At 54.4% G+C, this 11,984-nt stretch overlaps 1 protein-coding gene across 1 annotated transcript in view; it reads right to left on the reverse strand.

The window, feature by feature from the left end:
* Positions 1-1,065: 1,065 nt before the first annotated feature.
* Positions 1,066-11,984, reverse strand: part of SH3BP1 (SH3-domain binding protein 1) — a 16,638-nt gene continuing 5,719 nt past the window's right edge. The window contains exons 10-18 of the mRNA XM_011925683.1: positions 11,615-11,793; positions 10,241-10,352; positions 9,839-9,920; positions 9,665-9,745; positions 8,731-8,847; positions 6,606-6,703; positions 6,137-6,314; positions 3,140-3,234; positions 1,066-1,909 (exon numbers count right to left, since the gene is read on the reverse strand). Of these exons, the coding sequence (XP_011781073.1) occupies positions 1,497-1,909; positions 3,140-3,234; positions 6,137-6,314; positions 6,606-6,703; positions 8,731-8,847; positions 9,665-9,745; positions 9,839-9,920; positions 10,241-10,352; positions 11,615-11,793 (1,355 nt within the window). The 3' untranslated portion in view covers positions 1,066-1,496. The remainder of the gene's footprint in view (positions 1,910-3,139; positions 3,235-6,136; positions 6,315-6,605; positions 6,704-8,730; positions 8,848-9,664; positions 9,746-9,838; positions 9,921-10,240; positions 10,353-11,614; positions 11,794-11,984) is intronic.

The following is an 11,984-nucleotide window of genomic DNA, read 5'->3' on the forward strand; positions in this document are numbered from 1 at the left end:
AAATAAATAAAAATAAATAATAAAATAAATAAATAAATAAAATTCACCTTCAGGTCAGCTCCTGAAGGACTTCCCTTAAATATCACCTCCTCCAGGAAGGCTTCCTTAACCACCCACTCCATACACCTGAGTCTAGGTTATATGGCCACCCCTAACTTGGCTAATATGGGCTCCCAGTGTAATGACACTTGATTTTATTTTTGAGACAGGGTCTTACACTGTCACCCAGGCTGGAGTGCAGTGGCATGATCGCTGCTCACTGAAGCCTCAAACTCCTGGCTCAAGTGATCCTCCTGCCTCAGCCTTCCTAATTGCTGAGACTACAGGCACACGCCCCTATGCCCAGTTAATTTTTAAAATTTGTTTTGTAGAGACAGGGTCTCACTATGTTGCCCAGGCTGGTCTAGAACTCCTGGGCTCAAGCGATCTTCCTGCCTGGGGCTCCCAAAGTGTTGGGATTACAGGCATGAGCCACCGTGCCTGGCCAGACACTCGATTCTAATGGTCACTTCTGCCTGTCTGTTCGGGAACTCTTTGGGTACAGAGTTAAGTCTGGGAGCTAGCTCGGGGCCTGGCACAGAGCAGAGTTAGGGAAGGTTTGCGGACAGATCCATCCCTGCTCCTTGGGGAGCCTTCCCAGCCTCCTCCCGGAAGGAGTGAGGGGTCCAGGAAACAGTGGGAGTGGTAGGCCAAGGGCAGTGCTCTGGTTTTCACTGGAGAGCAATGCCTCCATGGAGGGAATTGTTACAAAGTTTCACAAATGAGGAAAAGGGATACCAAGAAGTTAAAGTAAATTGCCCAGAATGTGAGGGACAAGCCAGGCTTTGAAGTCAGACCTAGGCTCTAATCCCAGGCCCCTGCCTGACTGCTGTGTGACCTTGGCAGGTCACTTCTGTCTGAGCCTCAGTCTCCTCACTGGTAAGAGGTAATGGTATTTACTGCACTAGAAGATTAAGTGGAAATCATCCACAGAAAAGCACAGCATGTAGTGCAGAGAAAGCTCTAAAAATGTCTGCATGTCTGCTGTGATCTCATTTCAGACAGGAAGAAAGGCAAAGAATATGAATTTTTTTCGCCTTTATAAAATTGGCTTCTTTATTTCAAGAACAGAAAATAAAACTATCATTTGGGCAGCTGCTCCAGTTTTGTCCAAAATAATTTATTTACCAGCCTTACAAAAAATATGTTGGCAAGAGAAGAATCAGTCCCCTAGGAGCAGGCAAGCCTGTCCTTCCTTCCGGTGGCTCCCCTAGGACCTGCCGGAGAGTGGAGAGTCCAGTAGGGGCTCCCCAAGCCCAGGGTGGATGAGGAAAAGGTCAGGAAGTGGGGGACTGTCCTGAGCCCTCCTGGCCATGGGGGCCGACCCAGTGGGCACTGAGGCACTTGTGAGCAAAGGCTGGAGGCCCACACCCCTTTGTGGGGGGTGAGAGCTGTCCTGGGAGGGCCAGGTGTGGAGGGAGGGGATGCTGAGGGCTGCTTAGGGGGAAACCAGCCACTCAGTCAGTCTCTGAGGCAAGGCTCCTGGGGCGGGGCTGAGGGGGGATAGCTGGGGTAGTGGGGACCCCACTGACAGCCTCAGGGACTCCTCCCTCTGCTGTGGCAGCCCCCAGGTCCACCTGTGCAGGGGTACTCAGAGAGACTGGGCTGGTGGAGGCTGGACCTGGGGAGGCTGGGCTGGGGGAGGCTGGTGAACGCCGGCTTTGGCGCCGGGCAGGCTGAGGGGGTGTGGGGGGTAACGGGGGTGGCACTGTGGGGGCTCGGAGGCTGCTGCCAACCAGACGTCGGGGCAGGGCTCGGGGGGTCCCAGGGCTTCCAGAGCCAGGGGGCAGGGGTGGGGCTGGAGGGGAGGAACGGGAGCCAGAGACCTGGGGGGGCGGCATGGTGGGCCGGGCTGGTGCTGGGCGCTTGGCTGTTGAGGAAGGAAAGGGTGAGGGATGTTGAGCGTCCACGTGGCCTGTGGTGAATCCACCAAGCTCCGTGCCCCCTCACAACCTTTGCATCTGCCATTCCCTCTGCCGGGAACACCGTTTCCGTGGCTGGCTCCTCATCATCTAGGCCTCTCCTTGTGCCCTTCGCCCCCTTGGAAGCCCCTCCCTGAGCACCCTAGTTAGAGCCCCACCCCATGCCCCACCCGAGCTGCTCCGTCACATTTTCCAGTTTTATTTTCTTTGCAGGAGTTTTTGTCCTCTGAAATTATCTTGTCCATTTATTTCTAAGTTTTAAAATTTCTTAAATTTTGAGACAGGGTCTCACTGTATTGCCCAGGCTGGTCTTGCACTCCAAGGCTCAAGCGAGCCTCCTGCTTCGGCCTCTCAAAGTGCTGGGATGGCAGGCATAAGCCACCGTCCCTGGCCTGTCTTGTTCATTTGTATTTTACTGTAGACTACCTGCCAGCCCTGGTCACAAGGCTCCCAGAGCTGTTCCACCTACTCCTGGCTGTCCACTGCCCACTGCCTCCACTGCCTCTGGGGCTGGGCAGGGCCACCCGAAGGTGTCAGTCACTCTCTCACCTGGCCGGCTCTAGGTCAAATTGACAGGTGAGTGTGCCAGAAGGGCTCAGGAGGTCCCTGGTTTCTTCCCACCCCTGCCACCTCCTCTCCTTCACTGCACTGCCTTTTTTGAGACAGTCTCACTCTTGTGAGTACAGTGGCGTGATCTTTGCTCACTGCAACTTCCGCCTCCCGGGTTCAAGTGATTCTCCTGCCTCAGCCTCCTAAGTATTTGGGATTATAGGCATCCGCCACCATGCCCAGCTAATTTTTGTATTTTTAGTAGAGATGAGGTTTCACCATGTGAAACCGGCACTCACGCCGGCTCCCCTTTAGTGGGCATTTGCTGTATGCCAGGGCCAGGCACTCCTCCAGCAGCACCACTCTACCTTCGTGGAGCCCCATAAGGTAAGTGCAGACACTGTCCCATTACACAGAGGAGGAAGATGAGGCTCAGACAGGTGAACTCACCTGCCCAAGGTCAAAGAGCTCAAATCTAAACCCAGAGTGCCAGGTGGCAAAACCTGGGCTTTTTATCACCTTGGTTCCTGGCCTCCCCTGGCTGCCTAAAAAGATAGGAGGACCTGGGACTGCCTGTCCCCTCTCCCCGTCCACCCTCTTTCCCCTCCTCCCTCCCACAGCCAACTCACTCCTCCGAGCCATATCCTCCACTGGGGCAGCTGTCTCCGGGGGGCTCCTGGTGACCTTGGGGGAGGCTGGTCTGGGGGGCACCTCAGACTCTGTCCTGCAGAGGGAAGGAGAGGCCGGGGCAGACTTGGTCACCTCCCCGAAGTCCCATGGAATCCGGGCAAGTCTCCAGCCGCCAGGTGGAGTCTGGATCCTCCCAGCACTATCACCCTGTCCCCACCATCCACTGAGGCCCTGGCTGCTTTGTGACCCTGTGACAGAGTCCATATTCCTCCAGGGACCAGGAGGGAGCCCCACCTGCCTGATAGGTAGGGCCAGGATAGGAGGTGGGACATAGGGCCTGACCTCTGCCCCAGCTCAAGGCCTCCATGTGCTTTCTTTTCTTGAGATGGAGTCTTGCTCTGTTGCCCAGGCTGGAGTGCAATGGCACGATCTCAGCTCACTGCAGCCTCCACCTCCAAAGTTCAAGCAATTCTCCTGCCTCAGCCTCTAGAGTAGCTGGGGTTATAGGCACACACCACCATGCCTGGCTTTTTTTTTTTTTTTTTTTGTAGTAGAGATGGGGTTTTGTCATGTTGGTCTTGAACTCCTGGACTCAAGTGAACTTCTGCCCACCTTTGCCTCCCAAAGTGCTGGGATTGCAGGTGTGCGCCACCTAGCCTTGTTTTGTTGTTGTTGTTGAGAAGTCTTGCTCTGTCACTCAGGCTGGAGTGCAATGGCACGATCTTGGCTCACTGAAACCTCCGCCTCCTGGGCTCATGGGATTCTCCTGTCTCAGCCTCCCGAGTAGCTGAGATTACAGGTGCGTGCCACGATGCCCTGCTAATTTTTTGCATTTTTAGTAGAGATGGGGTTTCACCATGTTGGCCAGGCTGGCTGGTCTCAAACTCCTGACTTCAAGTGAGCCACCTGCCTCAGCTTCCCAAAGTGCTGGGATTACAGGTGTGAGCCATCACACCCGGCCGTTTCTTTTTCTTTCCTTCTTTTTTTTTTTTGAGACAGAGTTTCACTCTTGTTGCGCAGGCTGAGTGCAATGGCACGATCTTGGCTCACCACAACCTCCGCCTCCCTGGTTCAAGTCATTCTCCTGCCTCAACCTCTCGAGTACCTGGGATTACAGGTGTACGCTATCATGCCCGGCTAATTTTTTGCATTTTTAGTAGAGATGGGATTTCACCATGTTGGCCAGGCTGGTCTCAAACTCCTCACCTCAAGTGATCCACCTGCCTCAGCCTCCCAAAGTGCTGGGATTACAGGCGTGAGCCACCACACCCGGCCATTTCTTTGTGAGACAGGATCTCACTCTGTCGCCCAGGCTGAGTGCAATGGCGCCATCATTGCTCACTGTAGCCTCAACCTCCTAGGCTCAAGAAATTCTCCCACCATAGCCTCCTGGGTAGCTGGGACCACAGGTGTGTACCATCACAACGACCTCATTTATGTTTTGTAGAGACACAGTCTTTTTCTTTTTTTTTTTGAGACAGTCTCGCTCTGTCGCCCAGGCTGGAGTGCAGTGGCGCAATCTCGGCTCACTGCAAGCTCCACCTTCCGGGTTTACGCCATTCTCCTGCCTCAGCCTCCCGAGTAGCTGGGACTACAGGCGCCCGTCACCTCGCCCGGCTAAGAGACACAGTCTTGCTATGTTGCCCAGTCTGCCTCCACGCCATCTTTATGAGATCCTTTGGCCACCGGAAGCCAGAGAGCAGGTGAGAAGCAGAGGGGGTCCCAGGCTCACTCCTCACTGCCTTCGGGTCTCTGCTTGGTCGTCTCTTCCTCAGGGAGGCCTTTCCTGGCCCCACAGCTAAAGTAGCCCCCTGCGCTCTCCCTTATCCTGTTCCCCCTCCCTGGGCAGCGCCTCTCCACCTGACACTATAGAGAGAACGCACCGGTGGCTGTGCTTGATGCTGTCTCTCTCTCCCTGTGCCCTGGAATGTGAGCATTTGTCTTGCTCATCAGGAAATTCAAGGTGTGAGCTGCAGTGCTCTGTGGTACCCTGAACAGCAGCTGCTTGGTATGGAGGCATCACGGTACCACAAAGTCCTTCCAGATTTAAACGATCAAAGAGAAGACTGCAGCCAAGCATGGTGGCTCATGCCTGTAATCCCAGCACTTTGGGGGGCCGAGGCAGGTGGATTGCTTGAGGCCAGGAGTTCAAAACCAGCCTGGCCAACATGGGGTAACCCTGTCTCTACTGAAAATACAAAAATTAACCAGCTGTGGTGGTGCATGCCTGAAGTCCCAGCTATTCAGGAGGCTGAGGCAGGAGAATTGCTTGAACCCAGGAGGTGGAAGCTGCACGTAGGCCAAGATCTCGCCACTGCACTCCAGCCTGGGCAACAGAGCGAACTCCGTCTCAAACAAACAAACAAACAAAAAAAAAGAGGCCGGGTGCAGTGGCTCACACCTGTAATCCCAACACTTTCAGGGACCAAGGTGGGTAGATCATTTGAGGACAGGAGTTCAAGACCAGCCTGGCCAACATGGCGAAACCCCGTCTCTACTTTTAACATACAAAAATTAGACAGGTGTGGTGGCACCTGTCTCCCAAGTAATCCTAGTTACTTGGGAGGCTGAGGCATCAGAATCACTCGAACCTGGGAGGCACAGGTTGCAGTGAGCCAAGATTGTGCCACTGCACTCCGGCCTGGGTGACAGTTGAGACTCTGTCTTAAAAAAAACAAAACAAAACAACTCTGGAAGGTATTTACAGATTCCAAAACGATCATCTCTCGAGTTCCCTAGAATTGGACACAAAGCCTGGTATACAGTAGGCGCTCAGGAAATTGCCACATGATGAACAGGGCACACATCAGTGGCTGAGACAAATACTGTCTCTGAGTCTCTGCCCCACCCTCTCCAAACTAGGAGATCTGGTCTTTGGGATGAAAACACTAATAATTACATTTCTAAAAATTCAGCTTCCAGCTCTGAGACATGGTGCCTCCGGCAGACTGTCTGTGGGACCACCACAGGAGCCATTCATGCCCCTCAGTCCTCACCTTTCCTTGGTAGCTGCTGAGGCCAAGGCTGGGGCTGGAACTGGAGCTGGAGCTGGAGCCGGGGTGGTGGCTGGGGTGGGCACGGCAGTGGGTGGAAGTTCCTCAGAGGCCAGCCTGTCACTGACCGTGTCCTGGAGGGTAACAGCTGAGAAGAGGCCTGACACGTTGAAGCTGATGTCTGGAGACAGAAGGAGCGGAGATGGCTCTCAGAGACTGTGCCAGACTCCTCACTCCACTGGCTGGGACCATTTCCCCTTCCCCTGAACCCCTGTGGACCATGCTCAGCTTCCCCACTCCCGTGTGGCTCTCATCACAACCCCACAAAGCAGGCAGACCATCCCATTGTAGAAATGAGAAACTGAGGCTCAGAATTCCTCCTGGACTCATGGTGAGCTTGTGGGGCTGCAGGGGAGGGAGCAGGGCAGAAGGAGGGCACCCAGCGGGGTATCCATGCAGGCAGGAGCCTCACCTCCAGGGAAGAGGGTGTCTGCACTCTGGATCAGCGCCTCGACGACACCCACCACCTGGATGGAAGACACGGAAGCCGCATCCAGCTGGGCCTGGTCCCTGGGACAAAGAGATGCATCTGCTTAGCAAAGGGTTTGTGACCCCAACTCTCTGTCTGGTCCTGTGCTGGTCAGTGGAGACACGAGGATCCATCATATTGAGTCCTTGTTCTCAAAAAGCCCACACACCACCAATTGATGGTAAATGTGTCACTCACGTGCCAAATGTCCCCCTTTCCTCACCCTGACAGACATCACTAATTAATCAAGGACGCTTCCCCTCATGGTTGTGACATAGACAGCCTCTACCAAGCAAATGCAGTCAGCACGTGGGAGGAAATCTTGCCATCTGTGGCCAGGTAAATAATGATGACTCCTCACATAGCACTGCACTTTACACTTTTTATTATTTCTTCTATTGTTTTTTGAGACGGAGTCCTGCTCTGTCGCCTAGGTTAGAGTGCAGTGGCGTAATGTGGGCTCACTGCAACCTCCACCTCCTGGGTTCAAGCGATTCTCCTGCTTCAGCCTCCTGAGTAGCTGGGATTACAGGCGTGTACCACCACGCTCAGGTAATTTTTGTATTTTTAGTAGAGACAGGGTTTCACAGTGTTAGCCAGGATGGTCTCGATCTCCTGACCTCGTGATCCGCCTGCCTCAGCCTCCCAAAGTGCTGGGTTTACAGGCGTGAGCCACTGCGCCCGGCCTATTTCTTCATTTGTTTTTGAGACAGAGTCTCGCTCTGTTGCCCAGGCTGGAGTGCAGTGGCACAATCTTCGCTCATTGCAAGCTCCGCCCCCTGGGTTCATGCCATTCTCCTGCCTGAGCCTCCTGAGTAGCTGGGACTACAGGCGCCCGCCACTACGCCCAGCTAATTTTTTTGTATTTTTAGTAGAGACAGGGTTTCACAGTGTTAGCCAGGATGGTCTCGATCTCCTGACCTCGTGATCCGCCTGCCTCAGCCTCCCAAAGTGCTGGGTTTACAGGCGTGAGCCACTGCGCCCGGCCTATTTCTTCATTTTTAGAGACAGGGTCTCATTCTGTCGCACGATGGAATGCAGTGGCTCCATCATGGCTCACTGCAGCCTTGACTCCCTGGGCCCAAGCAGTCCTCCCACCTCAGCCTTCTGAGTAGCTGAGACTTCAGGTGAGCACCACCATGCCTGGCTAATCTTTTTAATTTTTTGTAGAGACAGGTCTCATTAAGTTGCCCAGGTTGTTTTCAAACTCCTGGGTTCAAGTGATCTTCCCACCTTGGCCTCCCAAAGTGCTAGGATTACAGGCATGAGCCACTGGACCTGGCTTGCACTTCACAGTTTCTAAAACATTTTCCAATTCATCATATCACCCAATCCCCAAAGCAAAAGCGCTCAAAGTTTGTATGATTTCTCCCCAATTTACAGATGAGGAAATAGAGGTTCTGAGGGTGACTTCCTCAGGCCCATCTCTGGAAGGTGGAGGGGTGGAGCTATTAATAGAACCTGATTGAGCCAGACGTGGTGGCTCACACCTGTAATCCCAGCACTTTGGGAGGCCGAGGCTGGTGGATCACGAGGTCAGGAGATCAAGACCACCCTGGCTAACATGGTGAAATCCCATCTCTACTAAAAACACAAAAAATTAGCCAGGAGTGGTGGTGCGCACCTGTAGTCCCAGCTACCTGGGAGACTGAGGCAGGAGAATCGCTTGAACTGGAGAGGCAGAGGTTGCAGTGAGCAGTGATCGTGCCACTGCACTCCAGCCTGGGCAACAAGAGTGAAACTCTGTCTCAAAAATAAAAAGAAAAACAAAAAACAAAACAAAACAAAACAAAACAAAAAACCCGAACCCGATCTCTGGGCTCCCAGCTTCCCATGCCACTAAACATCTCATCACCACCACTGGCCAGAAGGCCAGAATTCCTCTCTCCAAAGCCCTGTGGCCTGCACGGCCCCTTCGGCCTGTTCCTCACAGCAGCCTCAAAAACAGGAGCTGCTCAACCCACTCCAAAAATGGGGACACCGAGGCCCAGGGGAAAAATAAGACAACAGATGTCTGGGGTGGGATCTGCCTTCCTCCTCCCACCTCCCCCAGCCCACGGCCCCTCACCCTTCTTTCTCAGGTGGCCACAGCAAGTTGGGTCCCAGGACTATGGCAATGTTGCTGGGTGTCATCTTGTTCACCTCCTGCTCCTCGGCCAGCCGTGCCAGGAACTTCATCAGGTACCTAAGGGCGGAGGCAGGCTTAGGCCAGGGGCAGAACGCACCCAGCCCTGAGAATTCTCCAGCTCAGGGTTTCCAAAGAGTGTGAAAGACACCGCCCAGAATGGTCTTAACATTGTCACAGTTAAAGCAGCTTATCCGCTGAGCGCCAACCCTGCGGCCGGCACTGAGCCACGTTGAGTCCTCAAAGCCACCCTACAGGGTAGGGACTGTTACAGTCTGCATTTTTCAGATGATGACGCCGAGTGGCCTGCCCCGAGGTGGCATGCGAAGTCAGGCAATATGGCTTCAAAAGTTCAAGGTCTCATTCACTTCAATGCTTTACATAAAAATATGTATGTGACTAATTCGGCCGGGTGCAGTGCCTCACGCCTGTAATCCCAGCACTTTGGGAGACTGAGGCGGGTGGATCACCTGAGGTCAGGAGTTCGAGACCAGCCTGACCAACACGGTGAAACCCCATCTCTACTATAAATACAAAACTTAGCCGGGTGTGGTGGCAGGTGCCCGTAGTCCTAGCTACTCAAGAGGCTGAGGCAGGAGAATTGCTTGAACCTAGCAGGCGGAGGTTGTAGTGAGCTGAGATTGCACCAGTACACTTCAGCTTGGGCGACAGCATGAGACCCTGTCTCAAAAAAAAAAAATATATATATATATATATGTGTGTGTGTGTGTGTGTGTAAATGACTAATCCATCAAAGCTGCATTTGCAGAAATATTTCTTAGAATACAGTGACAAGGCCAGGCTCAAGCCCAGGGTCCCTGACCGCAGCTGGGCTCTGGCTCTGTGGCAGGCGGGGGGGGGGCGGGCTTGGGCTCACCTGAGGTTGCTGAGGTTCTCGGGGGGCAGGCGGCTGCACACTTCTTGGAGGGCCTGCAACCGGGCCCCTGGCTCCTTCAGGCTGCGGGGGGAGTGGAGAGATCTGTCAGCCAGCGCAGGGCTACCCCTTTGCATCCTCCTCCTCCCCATCCTCTCCCTCCTCCAACATCCTCACCTGGCTGCCCTCATCCAGTCGTCATAGAGGTCGAAGGTCATCAGGGGCTCTGGCAGCTCCCGCAGATAGGACTTGAGGGCACCTGAAGCAGGAGTGTGGGGAGGGTCAGAGGCAGCCCCCACCCCGCTCTCCCACTTTCCCTGTTCACACTAACGTGTCTAGGTCTGACAGTTTCTTTGGGCTGCAGGCCCTTTTGAGAAAATGAAGGCTAGCCATCTTTTCCCCAGAAAAATGTACAAACATTTCGGAGTGCTCATGATGGATCCCACATTAAGAACCCCTGAGCGTCCTCAGTCTCCTCAACAGAATATCAAGTCTTGAAGCCAGGCTATCTTGGGATCATTTCAAGCCACTGCACCCCTTCCCCCCAACCTCCTGCCCAGGGCTCCCCGGATCAGGCACCTGCCACGGCGTGTGGGTCGGAGCAGAACTCCTCCAGGCTGTGGGGGTCCGAGGCCATTGTCTGCTTGAGACGCTTCAGCACTGAGGCCCCAGCAGCCAGACGGAAGAGACCCTGCGTTGAAGAATGGGCAGACAAGGGTCATAGAGGGGTGGGCAGGGCAGGATACCCAGGGGCCTTGTAGCCTGGGGTGTGTCACTGGCCCTCGCTAGGCCTGTGTCCCCACTGGTCTGGCCAGCAGTGTGGGCACCATGGTGTCCACAGGCCTCAACCTTCAAGGTCTAGAATTCTGAGCAAAGGGCGGGGCTGGGAAGTCTGGGAGGAGGTGGGAAAAATCATGGGGAAATGGGAGCCCAGTCAGAAGTGGAAGGGGGGGCTCATGCCCGTAATCGCAGCACTTTGGGAGGCCCATGCAGGTGGATCACTTGAGGCCAGGGGTTTGAGACCAGCCTGGCCAACATGGTAAAACCCCATCTCTACTAAAATAAAAAAAAATTAGCTGGGCATGGTGGTGGGCATCTGTAATCCCAGCTACTTGGGAGACTGAGACACAAGAATTGCTAGAACCTGGGAGGTAGAGGCTGCAGTGAGCCAGGAGCGCACCACTGCACTACAGCCTGGATGACAGCGAGATCCTGTCTGAAAAAAAAGGGCCGAGCACAGTGGCTTATGCCTGTAACCCCAGCACTCTGGGAGGCTGAGGCAGGTGGATCACCTGAGGTTAGGAGTTCAAGACCAGCCTGGCCAACATACTGTCATCTCTATTAAAAAATACAAAAATTAGCTGGGCGTCTTGGCGCACGCCTGTAGTCCCAGCTACTTGCGAAGTTGAGGCAGGAGAATCACTTGAACCCAGGAGGCGGAGGTTGCAGTGAGCCGAGATCGCGCCACTGCACTCCAGCCTCGGTAACAGAGCAAGACTCCGTAACTCAAAAAAAAAAAAAAAGAAGTGTAAGGGAGAAAGGAGGCCCCAGCAGGATTGCTGAGCAGCTCAAAACTAATTTGGGGTATCTGCCACCTCCAGGGTCTGTCTTCAGGACAGGGGGGCAATGTATTCACAGCAGATCCAGCCAGTGTGTGCCAGTGGAGCCCCTGGTTTGAGAAGTCACCTTCTCATATGACTCTGGGCATGGTTACCTCTGTACCTCTGTCTCCCTCTTGTGAAATGGAGCCAGGAATGCAAAGGCTGCTAGCACAGCGCCTGGCCCACGCGAGCATCGGCACGCGGGAGGTAGTGTGGATGCCGCAGGAGGTGACCATGTCTTCTCCCAGGGAACTGGGCTCGAATGAGGGAATTACAGGCAGCATGTGGGGGGTTTGGGACAGAATGAGGGCCCCAATGCTCCTCCTTCCCCACCTGCCCCAGGAGACCCCACCTCTTCCTTCATGCCCTCAGAAAGCAGCATCATGACGCAGGCCTCAATGGGCAGGGCAATCTCACGGCCCAGCTCATGCAGGTGGGTTGCCAGCGACACCCCATACACCCTGGAGAAGTGGGTGGCTGCCATCGACGGGGAGTGGTCTGCAGGGATGAAATAGATCAGCGGCCCAGGGCCTTTCCACCCAAGCAGTCAGGCAGGGGCACCCCCCTGATGTCCTCAAGGTGGTACTACCTGCCACCGACTGTCCACGCCCACATCTGAAATCATCCATCACATCTCTTTTTTTTTTTTTTTCTTGAGGCGGAGTCTCACTCTGTCGACCGGACTGGAGTGCAGTGGCCTGATCTCAGCTCACTGCAAGCTC

This window comes from Colobus angolensis, unplaced genomic scaffold, assembly GCF_000951035.1.
Source record: "Colobus angolensis palliatus isolate OR3802 unplaced genomic scaffold, Cang.pa_1.0 Scaffold65, whole genome shotgun sequence".
Classification (NCBI taxonomy): Eukaryota; Metazoa; Chordata; class Mammalia; order Primates; family Cercopithecidae; genus Colobus; species Colobus angolensis.